Genomic DNA, 20,684 nt, shown 5'->3' with positions numbered 1-20,684 from the left:
TGGGGGTTCAAGGAAAACTCCATTAGAGAGTTTATGGTTTTGTGGTCACTAACAAAAGAGTTTACGGTCGTAAACCCTTGAGTTTATGGCCGTAAGCTCATACCCTTTTGACCATTTGTTAGTTTGAAGCCTTAAAAGTCCCTAGAAGCTTTTCTACTTGAAGTATGTGTCTTTGGAAGGAACTAGGGCACCATTTCACTCCTATTTGGAGTTTACGGTTCCTAAACCATTTTACTTTGAGTTTACTACCATAAACTCATAAGTTTTGTGGTATTTTGGGGGTTTTCAAGTCCTTAACTCATCAAAGAATGGATCCATGTTAGTTACTAAGGCATAGGAAGGAATATGGGTCATTTATACATACTTTGGGGTGTTTACGGTTTTGGGAGATCCCCAAACCATAAACACATATAAATGAGAGATTTTGGTGCTTTTCATGTGCTTAAACACATCAAGGAAGGATTTAGACATGTTTCCAAGGCTTGTGAAGGACTAAGGCACCCTAAGGCACCCTTTGGCACCTTTATTTGGTGTTTATGGTTCAAGAACTTCTTGAACCGTGAACACCTTGTTCTTGGTGTTCTTGGGACTTTTCTTTGATGTAAAGGTGTATAACAAGCTTAAAAAGACTCTAGGATAGAAGTACTTACTATATGGAAGCTTGAAATGAGCTAAAAGTCCAAGAACACTAGTGTGTGTTCTTGGTGTTCTTGGTGAAAATGGAAGAATCAACCTTTTGAAATGATTTCACGGTTAGAAATGTGTTAAAACACTAGATTAAGTCGTATAACAACTTAATAAAGCTAGAAACACTTACTAGATTGAAGATCTTGAAAAACTTTTGGATGATACTTGAGAGAGAAATGGATTTGGATCTTGAGATTTTGGAAAAATGTAAATAATGACTAAATCTCATATACATACTCCCAAATTTAAGGTTTTTGGCTGAAAATATTTTATTCTGGCAGTAAACTCAAATTTCTTGGAGTTTTGGAATAACAGTGTTGTACAATAACCCTATGGCATCCTCTCTCCTGATATAACCCGAAGTGTAAATCCTAAATTACTCAAACTTGTTCCAAAAAGTCTGAAAATTAACAACAACTGTTCTGACTTCTATTGACTTGCTATGTATGTACAGAATAGAAATTTTGGGTTGTCACAGTTATGGACATGAACATTAGTCGACTCGGAGAGTCGTTCTTGGGACTCGGCGAGTCGGGGGTTTGGTTTCCCAACCTTTTATGATTTGAAGGAATCCGGTTTAGTTTAGAAGGGATTTAGATGAGCCCAGAAGAAGGACTTCGCGAAATACACATAGTTATGGACCTGGAAACAATGGGACTCGGCGAGTGTATGAACGTACTCGGTGAGTCTAAGACAATCTCCCAACCCATGAAGATGGAATCGACGAGTTGTTCATACAACTCGGCGAGTCATAGACTAGACACACTCATATGATGAAGATGAACTTGACGAGTCAGTTAAAGATTGTCCTGATGATATGATTGAAGGAGAGATTGTTGAGTTCTTGCTAGACTCGACTAGTAGAGTCGGGTTGGGGACAGGTGAAAGAACAGGGACTCGGCGAGTCGGCGAGCCAAATCGGCGAGTCGAGTCAACAGGAAGTTGACTTTAACTAGGATGTTAACTTTAGCCATAGGTAAAATGGTCATTTTACCCTAAGATTAGTTATCAGTTTTTGACTAAGTGTCTTTATGGAAATTATAGCCGGAGAGTCGCTGGAGCAGCAGGCAGAGATTTCTCACCCAGAGTTTCAGCGGTCAGACATACGAGGTGAGTTTCCCTTCAGTAGGAACGGGTCTAAGGCACCAAGGCTGACCCGTTTATGTAGTTACAATATGCCGGGATAAGCTCGATGCAGTTTATATATGCAGTTTATGTGTTTAGTTTATTCAGGACTTCGGTCCGATGTCGGGGCAGTCCTAGGAAGTAGTTTAGTATGCTTGATGTCTTTGTGATTCATGCATGTGTATGTTATATGTTATGTATTTCGGAATCCAGTCCGATGTTGGGCAAGCCCGATGAAGTTTATGTGAGTATGTTATATGCTTGAGTTTATGTTATGATTTAGTTTATTTCAAACTTTGGTCCGATGCCGGGCGGGGCCCGATGCAGTGGGCGGGGCCCAAGTTATTCCGGACTTTGGTCCGATGTCGGGCGGGCCTCGATGCGTTGGGCAGGGCCCAATAGTTGTTATATATGCTTTGTATGGTATGTGGTAGTTTGGGTGAACTCACTAAGCTTCGTGCTTACAGTTTCAGGTACTTCAGCTAGCAAATGGAAGGGCTCGAGCTGATGGCATGACACACACCTCAGTTGATTAGCCTGGGAGTTTACTATGATATTTTATGAGACAGTTATTTGTTGATAGATTTTATGAGATTCGAAATATATGTTTGATGATTTTATTTTATGATGATGAGATTATGTTTGTCAAATGGTTTTAAAAACAAATTTTTATTTGGCTTGTATTTTTGGGATGTTTCAGTTGTAAACTTCATAAACTCGAAAATATGCTAAAATATGATGATATTTGTAGAACATAACACTTGATACAAGTTATTATGCAAAGAAAAGGTTTAAAACATTACAAGTTTGTTTAAAACTAAGAAAATCGCATAAGAGGGCCAAAAATGACAAAATAATTAAAAAGTGAAGTTATTATATAACTCACGATTTTGAAGGGACCAAAAAGGATTTGTATTGAATAAATATGGATCTTTATGGTATTTATGATTTTAAAAGGGCTAAAAGTGTAAATTTTCACAAATGGGCCTCATACTGGGCTTTCACGGTTTTTGGGCTAAGTTTGTAAATTTTTGGACTTTTGTGGGCTTGAGTGTCATTTTAAACAAAATTGAGCCAAAAATGTTATTTTTCGGTTATAAGGGCTGAAAATGATAATTTTATCAAACTTGGGCCAAAAAGATAAATTCTATGCTTTTGGTCCGAAAATGTAAAGTTTCATACACTTGGGCCGAAAATGTCAATTTCACTAAAATTGGGTCGAAAAGGCACATTTCTATGTACTCAGGCCGAAAAGGTAAATTTTTGTATATTTGGGCCAAAAATGTAAATTAGAATACAATTGAGTCGAGAATGTAAATTGTATAAAATTTGGGCAAAAACTGATATTTTTGACAAAAGTTGGTTAGAAAATGTTATTTTATTTAAAACTAGCATTAAATGTAAACTTTTAGGTAGTGGTGTGGTGGGATGAGGGTGTTAAGGTAGGGTTGTAGGTAGAGGTGGGTGGGGTGAGAGTAAGTGTGTGTTTATATTTTAGAAAATTTTGGAATCAGAAAAATATGAAAAACAATGATTATCAGTTTTTCCAAAAATTTCTAACTTTTTTATAATTTTAGAAAACAGAAAATTTTCATTTTCCGTAAAAAAAATTTGAAAAACAAACGAGCTAAACACGTTTTCAAAATTCTTATTTTTCTTGGAATTTTGTTCTGGAAAACGATCAATTTTTCCATAACTAAACGCAACCTTAATTGCTCAAGAAAGAATGAGTTCTTTGCCCTTTGAAAACATATTTAAAAACTCCTCATTATTTTAAACAATAACTTAGATTTGTTGATACCTTAAAAAAAGTTAAATAGTTTTTTTTATAACATAAAATAGATTTGTTGATACTTAAAAAAAACATTACATAGTTTTATACTTTTATAAAATAAATTTGTTGATACTTAAAAAAAATTAAATAAGGGCTGACCTAGTAGGTGTCCCAAGGACCGACAACATTTTTTTTTTTGCCTATAATAAAATCTTTTTGAATTTTTTGACCTATTATTTTTTACATAGGCAACACTTATTTCAATCTCTACAACAATTAAACTACTATGAATTAAATAGTTTTATAAAATAAGTCGTAAAAAAAACATTTTATACAAGTACATAATAATCATAGAAACATAATGCTCGGGGTGCTTTTATCTACTTTGTGTTTTGTTTCTGGTATGCTTGTTGGTCTTGATAAATCTGATTGCTTTTGCACCAATAGACAACTCACATAGCAAGATCCTCTTCGTTAATGGCGGATCCGCACACCATTCAATAAACAGGAAAGCACCGTGACTCGTCAACACACCGCTCGAGTCTTCCCCTTTTCTCCACACGTTCCTTCTATGCGAAACCTTCTTTCCTTCAAACACACACACAAACTCTCTCACTTTTTGACTAAATCTACATAATTGGAGATGTATATATGCAAACGAAGAAACCTTTTGGATTTAAGCCACAAAAATGATTGGTAAATCAGTTGTATCACTCGTCATCTTCTTAAGCATCATCTTCATTACTTACTTTATCACGATTGGAGGTTTAGGAGGAGGAATTGGAACAGTTGATCTTAGATCTCAATTCTCTTTCCTATCAAATACCAGAAATGACACTGTTATACCTTGCCGCACCGGGTCGCCGCTCAGAGTTTTCATGTATGATCTGCCGAATAGGTTTAATGTTGCTATGTTGAGCAGGAAATTCGCCGGAGGAGATGATAATTCTCCGGTGACATCCAGGAATCTGCCGCCGTGGCCGCGAAATTCGGGGTTAAAGCAACAGCATAGTGTAGAGTATTGGATGATGGCGTCGCTATTGTGTGAAAACTGTTTGAAGGCTGAAAGTAGTGAGGCGGTTAGGGTTTCGGATCCGGAGGTAGCGGACGTGTTCTTCGTACCTTTTTTTTCTTCATTGAGTTTCAATACGCACGGGAAGAACATGACGGATCCTGATACTGAGATTGACAGGCAATTGCAGGTAAGAATCAATCGATATACTTAATCAAATAGCTGTAGTTGTTTGTCACTGTTTGATTGTGAGCTAAAATTTAAGCACATTATGATATGATCTACGCCTCCCTTCCTCAAAACAGCTGTATATTTGATTATGAATATCATACGCAGTGTATTTCAACTTCGATTTCATAATGATTTGATTTCTTGTAGATGAAAACTTCAAATGAATTGAAGAATGTTGTGATTTACTTTGAATTTGAAAAGTACTTGATTTCATCTCAAAAAATGTTTCTCTTTTACTGTAATTCTTAGCTTTAGGTCTTGCTGAAGCTGATTAGTTAATTAATGATTAAATCCCATTCAGTAGAGTTTGTACAACTGAATCCCCAAAACTTGTTACTCATCAAGGAGCTGAACATGATGGTTATGAATTGTGATTACAGGTTGACATCCTTAAGTTCTTAAGGCAATCTACTTATTGGCAAAGAACAGGTGGAAGAGACCATGTAATCCCAATGCATCACCCCAATGCTTTCAGGTTTCTCCGTGAAGAGGTGAATGCATCCATTCTTATAGTTGCAGATTTTGGGAGGTACTCTAGAGTCATGTCCAATCTGCGAAAAGACGTTGTTGCCCCTTATATGCATGTAATGGAGTCTTTCTTGGATGATGATGTTCCAGATCCTTACAATTCACGTACTACCCTTCTTTTCTTTCGTGGGAGAACAGTGAGAAAATCTGTATGTAATCAACAAACTTTAACAAATTTCTTTCTTTTTCAAGAAATAAAGTAAATTAAATTGTCAATAATATGATGTGCAGGAAGGTATTGTCCGTGCTAAGTTGGAAAAGATACTACATGGTTACGAGGATGTTCACTATGAAGCCAGCTATGCTACAGGAGAAAGTATCAAAGCTGTAAGTTCCTTTAATATCAATATAATTCATAACGATTATATAATAATTTTATTGGTTTTTATTTATATGGAATAATTTTATCCTCTTTTATATTTTGAAAAAAAGACCCGACGTAGTCGTATTGACACCAGTCCAATGCACAGTAAACACAGTACAAAATTGTCTGTTCTGAATTGATTTTTGGTGCACCAGTCATCTCAAGGGATGCGGTCATCGAAATTTTGTCTAAATCCAGCTGGCGACACTCCTTCCTCAAACCGACTATTTGATGCTATTGTAAGCCATTGTGTCCCCGTGATTGTGAGTGACCAAATCGAGCTACCATTTGAGGACGAATTAGACTACAATAAATTTTCAATTTTTTTCTCTGTGAAAGAGGCATTAGTTCCCGGATACATGGTCCAACAGCTCCGCAAAATCCCCAAAGAAAAATGGCTTCAAATGTGGAAAATACTAAAAGAAATCACACATCATTATGAATATCAATACCCTCCAAAAAAAGACGATGCGGTTAATATGATATGGAGACAAGTACGACATAAAGTTCCGGATGAAAGACTTGCGGTACATAGAACTCAAAGATTAAAAGTGCCTGATTGGTGGCGATGAACGTCTGTCTAGTCGGGTGAGATTGAGATCTCAATCTCACCCGACTGTGACCAAGTCGCAGTGTAAACGGACAAGTTTGTCTGTTTACACTTTAACCATGGTAAGGAGGTGAAAATCCATCTGAGGGGTCTCACGTGTTTATGTTTTGGGCATTACTTCCTTGCTCTGCGCCGTGGATATTGTGATTTACCTCCCTCATATTGGTTGCGACCGATATGGAGTATACCATTTTTTTACATTAACTTTAAAAAGATTTTTGTATAATTCATTGTTATTCGTGGAATCATAGTTGTGTTACGTTCCCTTGATGGGAAAAAATATACTTGTTTTTTTTTTGGTTGGTTAAATATTGATAGATGGTTGATTAAGTTGAATCATTAACCCTAAGTACCCTAATAATTATTTGTTCAAGTATATAATGATAAAATGAGAAGTTTTGAGTTCGATTTATAGCCTTGACAATTCTTGTTTTAGATCACGTCCAATTTATCTTAAAAAAATATTTTGCTTAGATTGACTATAATAAGTTCTATATTATTATGCAAAATAAATCTCAATTTTTTCTTTTACCTGGGCGCAACTTCAAATTCATAAAAAAAGTTTCATTGATGTTTGTTTTTAAGAGATAATTTACTTTGAGTAGTGTTCAAAAGCTAAGCCAAACCTTCTACATAAATCAAAATTGTTTCTTTGTACTAATCATTAATCAACTGTTGAAAAAAATTGTTTTTTTTATGTTAAACTAGAAAGAGACCCATGCTTTATGGGTCGGTAAGCTCTATAAAGAGTTATATTATTGTTATCTACTACCCACTGTTCATAGAGTAAATCAGATTTAAATATTAAAAAGAAAAAGAACCAGTACTATATACAGTTTCTAATTGATTAGCAAGTGTTGAGCTTAACTTCCATTGACATCTAGCCTTGAGATTGTTGATTGATGATAAACTTTTCTAGGCACAACTTCTTGCGTGCTCATGTCATGAGCCGACAGATGGTATTCACATATTTCAAGGGCATTTTGGACTTTTAAAATATATCTTTCAACAAAAAAGTAAAATGATTATTTTAAATCTATATATCCGAATTGCAAAGATTGTGTTGTACATTTATCTATCAATCGATATGCAGAAGTGAATATGATCATAAACTTAGATCACTCTTCAAATGGAATATGCATCTGCTACCCTGAACCTCACTTGATGCCTGCAAATGAAAAATTGAAGACGACATATCAAATCAACATTATTTGAAGATATAAGTGTAGTTGAAATGTAAAATTTTTTAATCCATAAAATGCCATATCACTATTCGATTCAGTCAAAAGGAGATGATGATCATCATCATCCACTTCATCTTCTTCACTCCCCTTTGTTAAAGATGAATCACCAGAATCTGATTCTTCATCTGTTTCAATTTTCAACAACAATTTGTACTACAAAACCACCTAAAATATAAGGGTATTTCTGTAATTTGTCCAAAAATGTAATCAAATCTCACCAGAAATTGTTGCATGATCAGGTAGATGTCTAACAGCTGCAACTTGAATGTTTCCAGGCAATAAACAGTTGCAGAAAGACCCTGTTCAAAGTAAATAAAAAAAATCTACAAAACTTGAATCTTTCAAAGTGGAATGATATAAATGAATGGAGGAGGATATAATTTCTTACTGAGTTTAGCCAACCGGTTGACCAAACCGGGGATTGGTTTTCCAGTGGGTCGCATTGATACTTCATTTGTGAAATGATTGCAGTTTTTTGCTATTAAATGATAAGTATCACCATAATATTTATTAGAAAGATGCTCCATAAATTACCGGAATTCTAAAGGAGACATGTTGGTGATGCCCAAAGGAATTGAACGCCTGAAGATAAATCCTGGGCAGCTTTTCGGTTCCACTTCAAAGACTCCACTGGTTGGGTACTCGTGTGCTCCAAATGCATATTCCATGTCATATACTAATTATCATATCATAATGTAAAAGATATTACTTGATTCGAATCCAATTCAATGATTATCTTGATAGGAGTAGAAATTGGTAATGTTGATTGTTGAATCTCAGATAGGAGTAGATTATGGAGATCTAGAAACATATGTTTACTTGATGTAGCAAAAACTTGAAATCAAAACTTAGATTTTGATTGAAATAATGAAAGTTGAGAATCGGATTAATTTTTTTCTCGATTAGGTTAGTTTATCAATTCCAGAATCTGATAGCAATATTGAAAGTCAGACGTATCTATGATTATAAGGGAGTTGAATAGAATCTGGAAGAAATCGAATTCAAATGATATATATTCAGTCGTCTTGAATTTTGAATTTGGAATTAGTTTACCTTCGATACCAGAATTAGTTATTGACAGGGGTGAGATCATATACGTTGAGATACAACAAAGCAGCATGATCACTTCCTCCATTTCTAAGCTTTCTAGACGAATTCATCGGAAACAACCGTGTTGTTTCGTTGTATAGCTATGCACACTTGCAGACACACCACTTCGCCTCTCTTCAGTGCTCCCAATTTTTTCTCAAATAAAGATTAACCGTGTAAACCCTAAACTCCCAACCCTACAAAACCCTAAAAGATGGAAAACTGGAAGTTCGTGACATGAAGATATTGCAAATAGGCATTTGTGGGTTAAAGGCACATTGGTGAAGAATGAGCTGTGTAAGTATTCGATTGGAGAATAAGACGGTGAAGAATGAGAAGTGGGACACGACAAATTAGAGTCCACACACCCACCACTAGCCATTGACCAAGCATTCACCAGAAGGGACCAAAATTAAAACCCTATATCAAAGGGACTAAAAGTGACAAATGCCTCAAATATGTGTGGCCAAAGTCCAACACTTCAAAAACCTACTGTTCCTAAGGGAACACCAAATTAATATATATATATATATATATATATATATATATATATATATATATATATATATATATATATATATATATATATAGCGGAATCTCAATGGTGTGTGCAATGCAGTCGTCTCGAGCTCTTCCCTTTACAACCGAAAGTATCAAAAACATAAACTAAAAGTCGTAAGCATTGCTTAGTAAATTTTCCAAAATACCACATACCAAACATACAATAAACATATAGTGGGCCCCGCCCGGCATCAAACCCCGCCCGACATCGGGCCCCGTCCGACATCAAGCTAAGCTCAGTAAAACGGGCCCCGCCCAACATACAATAACATATATCAAAATAAACACATACACATGCAATAATCATAGAGATACATAGCATACAAATATCCATCAAGCCCTGTCCGACATCGGATCTTAGCCCGGAAGACATATAAACACAAGCACATGCAAGAGTCACAAAGACAACTAGTATACTAACAACATAATATAAACATGGGCCGGACTTGGTGCCTTCGACCCGCTAAACCCGGTAAGGAAACTCACCTCGAATATAGAAAGATAGTCCAAAAAATTTCAATTTAATAATAAATAAAATAATATTTTCCCATAACATCCAAACACATGAATAAAACCAATGTATCAATTTATCATACATCAGAGCAAAACATTATAGCGGAATCTCAATGATGTGTGTGCAATGCAGTCATCCCGAACTCTTCCAAACAACCGGAAGTACCTGAAACATAAACTAAAAATCGTAAGCACAAATCTTAGTGAGTTCCCTTAAAATACCACATACCAAACATACAATAAGCATATAGTGGGCCCCGCCCATCATCGGCCTCACCCGACATCGAGCTAAGCTCGGTAAAACGGGCCCCGCCCAACATACAATAACATATATCAAAATAAACACATACACATGCAATAATCATAGAGATACATAGCATACAAATATCCATCAAGCCCCGCCCGACATCGGATCTTAGCCCGGAAGACATATAAACACAAGCACATGCAAGAGTCACAAAGACAACTAACATACTAACAACATAATATAAACATGGGTCGACCTTGGTGCATTCAAACCGCTAAACCCAGTAAGGAAACTCACCTCAAATACAAAAAGGTAGCTGAACGGATCCCGACTCCGCATATCTACTCTACTCAACCCCTAACATAAAAGATTTCCTTAAGTTCAACACAAAATGCCCAAAAGCCCCTTATAGGTCAAACTTGGTCAAAGACTAAAGTCAAAGTCAAAGTCAACAATCCGAGTTGACCCAACTCACCGAGTTCATCCATAAACTCGCGAGTTTATCCATAAGTTTGCACAGTCGGGAAGAAACCGATCCAACTCGCCAAGTTCCTCCATAAACTCGTCGAGTTTGCCAGAAATTCAACATATTAATCCATTAAGCCGTCTTAACGAAACTAAGAGCTTCATGACTCAGATTTTAACTGAAATGGCCTCAAGAAGGGTAAAGTTTCCAAATTTACCCCTCAGAAATACAAAAATGGGTTCAAAACCCAAGCCTTAGGCTTAACAAGGTGAGGACTTAATCATTAAGCACTAAATCACCAAAGGCATAACCCCAAACTGTAGATTTGACCCTAAAAGCTGAAAGACCATGTAAAGTTTCCAACTTTACCTTCAAGTATGCTTAGAAGAAGCTTAAATGCTCAAAAGAAGCCATAAGATGGACTTAATGAATGCATGGAGCCCTTAAGACCATAAAAAGTTGGCACCTTTATGCCAAAAGAGCTCATAAGGATCATAGATATGAAAGAATAGCACTCGGGACGTCCTACAACCCCATCAACCACCCAAACATGACTAAAAGTATCTAAACTAACCCAAAAAGAGATCTAATCAAATATTAAGCAAGGTTAGAACTGTATACCCGAAATATGTTGGAAATGGTGCAAAGAATCAAGATCTGAAGGCTCCTACTTGAATTACCACCTTGCACCTAGCTTCTCTTCCTTCAATGAGCTTAAAACACACCAAAACACACCCACAATAAGCTCACAACACTCAAAGAGGCTTTAAGGTTTTGAGATTAAGGTTAGGGGCTATGGAGGTTGGAAATGAGGCCAACACCTGGGACTTAAGGTGTTTAAATAGGGTGCAAAACCCTAAAATTAGGGTTTCCTCCCCTGCTGCCAACTCGCTGAAATGAGGCACCTCAACTCGTCGAGTTGACTCATTAAACTTCGCGGCCAAAACAACTTCAACACGTCGAGTTGAGGCTTTCAACTCGACGAGTCCTCCAGGAAAAATGCAATAATTGTAAATAAAATCATAGTAGAAACCAGGCATTACAATTCTCACGCACTTGAATCAGACTTTGTCCTCGAAGTCCGCTATCTCAAACAATCCTGGGTAATGCCCCCTCATCTCCTCCTCGGGCTCCCAAGTCCACTCCGACCCCTTGCGATGCAACCAATGCACCTTCACTAGCTTTACTACCTTGTTCCTCAAGGTTTTTGTCTTCCAATCTAATATCGGCACTGGTTTCTCAACATAATTCAGGAAGTCATCCACCTGAATATCCTGCAAGGGTACAACTGCAAAATCATCCACCAAACACTTCCGCATGAAACATTCCAAAAATACAACCCAAAAAATTTGTTTTGAATCATTATCAAAAACCATAAATCATCTATCATCATAAAGAAAATCAAGAACCATGTATCTCAAAACATCATGTCAAATAGTATATCGAAATCATATGAGAAAATATTAGAGTCTAAATCAATCCTAGGCTGAAACTATGGTGTGTGCCATGCGATCATCCCAAGCCCTTCCCTTTGCTAGTGGGAGTACCTGAAACCAAAACTGAAAACCGTAAGCACGAAGCTTAGTGAGTCTCCCCAAACTACCACATACCATACATATAACATATAACATATCTTGGGCCCTACCCCTGCTACATCGAGTCTAGGTCGGCATCGGCTATTCCAGTATCGGGCCCCGCCCGACATCGAACCCTATTCGGCATCGGGCCCCGCCCGACATCGAGCCCCGCCCGACATCGAGCAGTTCTCGACATACATATAATAACATATCAACTAACATATAACATAACACATATACTAACATGAAAACCTTCCTCCGGTCCCACCCGACATCGGACCGAGATTCGGAAACATACTATCATATCCTACTAACAAGACATTTCTCGGGCTTACCCAGACATCGGACCGAAATCCGGAAGCATACTAACATTCCTCGGGAATCGCCCCGACATCGGACCAGAGTCCGGAAACATGCTATCATACATACTAACTAGACATTCCTCGGGCTTGCCCCGACATCAGACCGAAGTCTGAAGCTCCTAACACATAACAAATACATGCAAGAATCACAAAGACATCAAGCATACAAACATACAAGCATTCATTGGGACCGCCCCAACATCGGATCGAGATCCATAAAAACATATAAATCTACATCGAGCCACGCCCGACATTGGACCGTAATCCGGAATTACTACTAACTTAAACGGGCTGGCCTTGGTGCCTTAGACCCGTTCCTACAGGAGAAAACTCACCTTGCAAAGCTGTCTGTGAAATTTTGCGGTGAGGAATATTTGATAGCTGCTCCCACGTCTCCCCGACTATCAAAATCACAATAATACTTAGTCAAAATATGATAATCCTCCATAGGGTAAATTGACCATTTTACCCCTGGTCAAAGTCAACGTCCTGGTCAAATTCAAAGTCAAGGTCAACTCCAAGTTAACCCAACTCGTTGAGTTATCTCCCAGTTCGGTGAGTCCCTGTAATGCTTAAACTCGTGGTTGATTGAGTCAACTCGTCGAGTCCTTTTACAGACTCATTGAGTTCTTCCTATCATAATAATCGGGATAACCCGCTTCAACTTGTCGAGTCCTTCCCTAGACTTGCCGAGTTTCCCTGTCTGATTGAGCCATCCCAAAGGATTAAGCTCCTACCTTTCAGATCTATGTTCCAAACTTCATCTACATACTAGGAATACACTCTTAAGGGTAAAGTTTTCAACTTTACCCATCCTTAGTCCTTCTTAATGGGTTTAACCCAAACACTAACTCCTTTAAGACATAAATCTTGGTCCACAAGCCATAACACGCTAAACAAAGACATAATATACTAGATCTAGGCTTTTATCATCTGTTGGACACGTAAAGTCCCGATCTTTCCTTTCATGCATGGTCTTTTAGAGCTAAAAGGCCATGTTCTTGATACAAGCTTACATGGGGCTTCCATGGTCATAAAGTTTGCACCTTTATGCCATGGAACCCTTCCTAGACCCCATATCTCAGATATAAGTCACTTAGGATGTCCTAATCCCAAGGACCAAGGTTCTTGAACCAAAACCTTCATAAAATGGAAACAAATAGATCTAAGAGAAGAATGATCAAGTTAGAGACTTGATTACCAGAAAATGTAGCAAATGGAGTGTAGTTCCTGGATCTACTTCTTCCCCCTTGAGCCTTCTATATTCTTCTTCTTTCACAAGCTTCAAAAGGCACAAATAACACTCAAAATGGCAAGAAATAGCTCAAGATCACTCAAGGTGGATTAGGGTTTGGAGGTGATAGAGGCTGGGGTGAGGCCAGATATGATGCTTAAATAGGGTGCAAGCCCTAAAGATTAGGGTTTCATCCAGCCTGTCCTACTTGTCGAGTCAAGACCCCGACTCGTCGAGTAGCTCACTTAAAACTCGCGCATATAATGTCTTCTACTTGACGAGTTAGGGCCCCCAACTTGTCGAGTAGCCCTTCTAAGATGTATAAATAATTAAGTCAAATACATACCAGGAAACCAAGCGTTTCAATTCTCTCCCACTTGTCTTAGATTTCGTCCTCGAAGTCTGCTGTGTCTAAAAACAACTCTGGGTAGTGCTCCCTCATCTCCTCCTCAGGTTCCCAAGTCCACTCTGAGCTCCTATGGTGCTGCTGTTGGATTAGTGTCTAAGTCCATAACTATTTTGGTATGTACTTGACCCGATGGTGCATGGTCCTTTTGGGTTGCCTTCACCAAAGCAACTTGATAGGATGAATTATGGAGAGAAAGGATTAAATATGATTTATTAATATATTATGGGAAGAATATATTAAAGGAGAAATCATATTGTTTAATTAATATTAGTCAATAATTAATTGGTAATTAGTTTTGTGACTAAAAGAGATTAATTAAACTTAAGGGACTGGAATTGTAATTATAAGATAATTGCAATTTGGGCCATAGATTGTCTTAAATCAAGAGGTGGACGAATTCTTATGGGAAGCCCATAAGGAGATCGTCCAAGGGCTTGATTAAAGGAGTCTATGGGTTGCTTAGGGCTTAAGCAACCAAATTAGGGTTTCCTTGTTAGATAACCCTAATAGCCTCACTATATATAGAACCCTTAAGGCTCAAAAACGTGGGGAACTTCTCTTCTAGGGTTAGAACACGTTTTGGGCATCCTCCATCCTCTCTCCTCTTTATCCTCTTGCTTATGGTGTTTGTAAGCCATTAGAGGAGTGACACTTGTGACTCTAGGCCTTCCAAAGTCAATTCAAGGAGGAATTGGGATTGTTATTGCTACATAACAATCAAGGTAATATCATAAACCTAATTATATGTTAATATCGATTTCCATATGATAGAATTAGGGTTTATAGTCTTGGATTCAAAGCATGTACAATAGAGAAACCTAGATCCAAACATTAGGGTTTGTATGAGCACATAGGATGTATTATGACAAAAACCCATCAGTGGTATCAGAGCCTAGCTTGGTTTCAATTGCATTGATGCATTGTATAACTAGAAAATTCGTTTTTTTGGATTCTGGAGGCTGGACTCGCCGAGTCCATGGCTGAACTCGCCGAGTCCATCAGACTCGACGAGTCTAAGGCTGACTCGACGAGTCAACTCGTCAGATGGAGGGTATTTTGCGATTTCTTGCTGTTTTTTGCTTATGGATAGTTACCTTATCATGTTAGATCAATATTAATCCAATTATATGATATATTTGACTATTATTTTGATCTAATTGAAGATATTTATCAATTAATAAGATAATTGTTTCCTTATGTGATAATTGATTAATTATTTTGAGTAAATTGATAAATTGTTTTGCAAGAAATCATTAAACAAATCAAATATGGATAATTAGGTGATTAAATGTAAATTTTGAATTATTTGTTATTTGATCTTTGTTGTTATGAAAAGTTTCATATTTTGCCATTTAGGTTTTATAGTTTAAATTTGAACCCAAAAGTTTTGTTGTTTTGAAATTTAAATAGTTGAAACCCTAATGTTTTGAAAAAGGTTTCAAAACTTGCCCTCAAGTTTTGGAATTTAAATTTTGATTAATAGTTTAATTTTGATGTATATTTAAATTCTAAACCCTAATGTGTTGAAATGTTTCAAAACTTGCCCCTCAAGTTTTGGAATTTAAAAGTTGATTAAAAGTTTAATTAGGAATGTTAAATTCTAAAACTCTAGTATAGTTTTGAAAAAGTTCAAATCACACCCTTATGGTTTTATTAATTAATTAAGGTGTATAATTAAAAGAAGTTTAATAAATCCATAAAAGTTTAGGTTTACAATTTAATTGAATTAAAGGTATAATTGTTAAATTAGACCACCTAGTATTTTAAAAGTTTAAAATACACCCTATACTATATATATAACATTAAAGGTATAACATTATATATATGTATGAGTAAAAGTCAGTCTTACGGTTAGTAGGCCTCATTTACGAAGCTGGTCTATGAGGGGTGTTTAAGAAAATTGCCTATAAAATGGTGATTGAATGGGTATCCACTCTTACCCACCGCACTCTTGACTAGTGGAGGGTCGTTAGCCGAACGGGTAGGATAGGAAAAAACCTTCCATTATAAGTATAATGAAGTATAAAAGTAACTAAATGTTTTCATAAAATTCCCAATCTTAGTTACTTAGGAAAAAGTGAATTGATGCAATTCCATGAAATTACACTTTGTGCCCTTGCGAAGACGTTAGTGGAGCGTGTGTGGTTTACCGGCACACTAAATGGTTCTAAGCAAAGGTAGCAAAGGGTGACTCAATGTTTGGCATAGTTCGGTGGAGCGTGTGTGGTTTAGCGGCACATCGAATAGGTGACTGTAACATGTGAGGGCACCATGTAAGTTTGCATGGTTATTCACACCCGCTTTGTGATCCTCGACATCCCAGTCACAAACTAGAGGGGCATATCGAGATTTAAACATGCCATTGAAAGTTCAATGAATCTCAAAGGATCTAGGAGTTTTCATAGATTTAAAACTTAAATTTCTTTTTCGTTTTTCATGGTGGAAATTAGTGAATCGTCATTCACTTATTTTCAAATATTCTGCAATTAGGGTTACGACATCCCTCTCCCGAGTTGTAGAATATTGTGTTGGGTCCTAGCCTTAGTATCTCATTTGGGTGATTTACTAAGGACTCAATCAATCAACTAACTTGAATTTCATTTTCTCCCGTTTTGTAGATGTCAAAGTTCGACAACTATGGTCTTCCCAAATCCCATGGAACAAGCTTTCCACATGAAGATGATATTCCACGATTCGATCGAGAAACAAGAAATCATGCTTCACTTCCCCCTTCTCCTCCAATTATTCTCCTTAACCCACAAGTTCAAAGACTTGAAAAGTTCAAGATCACTCAAGCCCTTTTGGCAAGTAAACATAAAGAAGGAAAGTCGGTGTGTGCACACGTCCTAGGGATGAAGTCGCACATTGATAGACTGAGAATGTTGGGATCCGTTGTTTGTGAGGAAATAGCTGTTGATTGGGTTCTTCAGTCACTTCCCAACTCGTATAGTGAGTTCGTAAGAGAGTACTATACGATGAACAACGACATGACCCTTATAGATCTCACCTATATACTTATTGCTGCTAAATCAGTAATGGTTTGGCGCGATAGAAAAGCAAAGTTGATTGGTGAATCTGCCTTCAAGACCTCTATGGATATAGAAAATGGCAATGAAAGACATGCAATGATCGAAAAGTTTGATCATAAGAGAAAGGCGATGTCTGAAGTAGTTCCATGTGTTGTTCCAAAAGAGTCAATTTGCTTTTATTTCCAAGAGAAGGGGCATTGGAGACGAAGTTGCCCTATTTACCTAAGAGATCTAAGAGATGGGAGAGTCAAAACGTATGGCTTTGCTTTAGGTAAAATCCATTGACTAACTCTTTTAAGTTTCTATTCTAGATTCTTAATACATAATGTGATAAGAATACAATTGATGTTTTGTAGGATCGAAGAAAAGAAAGGAAGCTTAAGGGAAGAAGTGAGCAAAATCTAACCGTGAAAGAATGAATTTCGATCGCATTTCTCGAAGATTAGATTCTTGAGCTACTACTTAGAGTTAGAATTAGATTGCTAAGAAAGATGTATTGGCATAGTTTTTCAATGAATTGCATTGTAAGGACAAAATTTTTCCGCAATAAAATAAATTTTGATTTTTATATTATTTATTTATCCTTGCAATGGCGTATATGAAAAATTGATGTTTGAATATTTCTATTAGCAGTAATGGAGTTGATTCTTAATTATGTTGTTTATGGAAATGTCGAGAATTTACCAAATAGGGAGAGTTTCTCATCGCCCAAAGTTTCAATTGGACAAAAATTTGGAATCATGCAACTTGGTTGCACGATGAATGAGAAATCTCATATTTGGAAATTAGACTAATTCATTAACAAAGTGTAAAGTGAAGGACTTGGAGATCGAATACACAAAGTTGCGCGTTGATCAAGTCCACCATAAGAGTAACAAAGATATTTGTCATGATTTACTAAAGGTTTAGTAAATATGATTATACTTACAAGATTAAGTGTAATTCTGAATTGATTGAAAAAGTTTAAATCAATAGCAGAACGAATAAGAAGAATCAAGTAGGCAGAAAGATAAAAGTTTCTCCATTCTAAGAAGAAGGGAGAGTAGCTTTTATGCTTTATGATAGGTCTTAATGATTAAGAACCATATCTCAATTGATCCTCTAAGTGAGTCTTAGTACAATTTTATGTCTAAGAAGAGGAATCAAGAATTGAAGAAATGGTTAAATCAAAAAGTCAATCATACTTCGTTCCAAAACAAGTCTTAAAGTTAAGATTGTGACATTGAGTGAAAAGTATTAAAGGTTTATAACATTCATCAAATGTGAAAAGTTGTGATGTCTTGGATAAGACAAAGACCAACTAAGACCAATTTATGAAGTATTTTGATAAAAACTACATTAAATCTTGAATATTTGTCAAGAAATGTTTTGACAAGAGAATCTTTGTAACAGCCCGGATTTCCAGGTATCTTTATTGTTTATGATTTTGGTGTTTTGAGAGGGGACTCGGCGAGTTGGAGCTCAGACTCGCCGAGTAGGGACGCGATTCTGGACGTGGGATTTGCCTGGACTCGGCGAGTCCAGGATATGGACTCGGCGAGTCCGCGCTGTTTAATGAAACCCTAATTTCTCGGGTTTGGGACCTATTTAAAGGGCCTTATGGCTGTCATTTGTACCCAACAGTCCATAGAGAGAAACCCTAGAGTGCTTTAGCGATTTGAGAGAGAGAGGAAGCATTTCTTGACCTTTGTGTGCTGTTTAGCAAAGAATAGGGAGGTTCTAGCCAAGAGGAAGCAAAGGAGGTTGCTATTCTGTGGATTTGAAGCTTAGATCATCGATCTAAAGGTATGATTTCGGCTCATCTTCTGTTTTGTGAAGTATATTTGGATTTAGGGTTTCTTGTGGCCTTTGTTGGGTTGATTTGATGGCCAAATAGTCCCTTGCTAGTGATGAGGCTTTGGATATGGATCCATAGAGGTCCAGAGAGCCTCATTCATCAAGCTTTATGAAGAACAATGGAGGTTATGACCTTGAGTTGTGATATTTGTTGATAATTCTTCATATATGGACATATAGAGGTTGTATGTACACCAAGTTTGGGGCTTTACGTGGTGAATCAGTCTAGGAAGGCCAGATCTATGAATTGATGGAACAGATCTGACCTTAGAAGCGAGTTTGAGTGATTGCATGGCATGGACTTGCCGAGTCCGATGAGCAGACTCGGCGAGTAGCTTGAAGATTGCCTTGGATCGGCCAGTGAGTGGTCCAGTCGAGTCATGGGTTGACCCAGTGAGTCAGGGCGAGTTAGGGAAGGGTGGTCAAGTGGACTGAGTCGAGCTGGGACTCGCCGAGTTGTTCTTGAGACTCGGCGAGTTGAGTCGGGGTGGCCCCGCGATTCTTCCAGGTGGAACTCATCGAGTCAGGGGGAGTACTCGACGTGTAAGAAGGGAATCCTAGAGAGTTGGTGAAAACGTCTAGACTCGCCGAGTTGCCCTTGTGCACTCGCCGAGTCCGGTCAAAGTTGACCGTTGACCAGAGTTGACCTGTGTTGACTTTTTAGGGATAGTCAACCTTAGAGATAAAAAGTGTTAATTAGAGACATATGATGTTATAGGAGGATTATAGTTCGGAGGATCGGGCACGAGGGATTTCAGGATTTGTGAGTCATCGAGATACGCGAGGTGAGTCTTCTCACTATACTTTACCTTGAGTAGGTAACCAGAGTTATGTGACAGAGTATTGTATGTTATGTATGCTATATGTTGTACTGCATTATTTCTATGTGATTATGCTGTGCATGTTTACAGAGTTGGAACCGGAAGGTTCCTAGAGTTAGAACCTAAGGGTTCATAAAGTTTGGGTGCACGGACCCATAGAGTTATAGCCTCGAGTGGCTAATATGTGTTTTATGTGTGGTATTTTGGGGAACTCACTAAGCTTTGTGCTTACAGTGTTAATGTTGTTGTTTCAGGTACTAGCGATGACCGTGGGAAGGCGCCGACTTGATCCGTACACACGCATGGGATTTTGTTATACTTGTGATCTTGGGATTTTATATAATGTGAATTGAGATTTAAACTTGATGTTTTCATGAAAAGTTAATGGGAAATGTTTTTATAAATTGTGAAAAATTATTTTGAAATTTACGGTGTTACAATCTTATATGTTAAGGAGTAAGTGGGAGTTTTAATGGTCTTGAAAGGCTTCAAGAACAAATCAAATAAACCTTATTGATCATCACTAGCACACGAGTTGAGGTTTACAACCTATCGTGTTGACATTATTTTGTTTCTATGCCAATCCAATCGAGTTAATTATGCATGTGAGTTCTATGAGTTCTCATTTTGAACGCATAAGAGGCAAAGCACCTTAATCAATGAAAGGTACATTGATAGGAAAGGGTGAGCTGCTTAACTAATTGGAAGACATGGTGGGCAGCTGTGCTACCATAAGGCAAGAAATCAAGATTAAGAAAGTTTAGTCCATATGAGTTTGAATTTGTCGTAAACTTTAGTTTTGACAAATTCACATGGATAGGAACACATACACCGTTTAAATCTAAGTGTCATAAGATTTCCTCCTTCATGAAAATGATTGTGAGGAAATGCTTTCACTAAGAAAGATTTTAAGAAGATAGTCATTGTATCCCTTTCCAAAATTTGAATTGTGAGGTTTGGCAATT

General features: G+C 37.2%; 2 protein-coding genes across 3 annotated transcripts; one reads left to right on the top strand and one right to left on the bottom strand.

Annotated features, from left to right (window-relative positions):
- The first annotated feature begins 3,955 nt into the window (after positions 1-3,955).
- On the top strand, positions 3,956-6,640 carry LOC145068448 (Exostosin family protein). Its single transcript, XM_079015418.1, has 4 exons — positions 3,956-4,788; positions 5,210-5,506; positions 5,589-5,684; positions 5,877-6,640. The coding sequence occupies exons 1-4, from the start codon at positions 4,276-4,278 to the stop codon at positions 6,291-6,293; spliced, it is 1,323 nt and encodes a 440-aa protein (XP_078871544.1). The 5' UTR covers positions 3,956-4,275; the 3' UTR covers positions 6,294-6,640.
- A 473-nt stretch (positions 6,641-7,113) lies between these two features.
- On the bottom strand, positions 7,114-9,001 carry LOC145070505 (deSI-like protein At4g17486). Of its 2 annotated transcripts, none has more exons than XR_013689969.1 (3): positions 8,629-9,001; positions 7,794-8,251; positions 7,114-7,499 (listed from the first exon to the last, which is right to left on the bottom strand). XR_013689969.1 is itself a non-coding variant. In XM_079017445.1 (3 exons), the coding sequence occupies exons 1-3, from the start codon at positions 8,100-8,102 to the stop codon at positions 7,489-7,491; spliced, it is 231 nt and encodes a 76-aa protein (XP_078873571.1). In that variant the 5' UTR covers positions 8,103-9,001; the 3' UTR covers positions 7,114-7,488. The 2 variants fall into 2 exon arrangements, 1 of the variants encoding a protein (XP_078873571.1); XM_079017445.1 differs by having other exon boundaries at positions 7,794-7,874; positions 7,964-9,001.
- Between the last annotated feature and the right edge of the window lie 11,683 nt (positions 9,002-20,684).

Source organism: Lactuca serriola, chromosome 8, assembly GCF_051521515.1.
Source record: "Lactuca serriola cultivar US96UC23 chromosome 8, Lser_US96UC23_V15, whole genome shotgun sequence".
Lineage (NCBI taxonomy): Eukaryota > Viridiplantae > Streptophyta > Magnoliopsida > Asterales > Asteraceae > Lactuca > Lactuca serriola.
The sequence above is the reverse complement of the archived record's forward strand: the minus strand, read 5'-3'. Positions and strand labels throughout refer to the sequence as shown.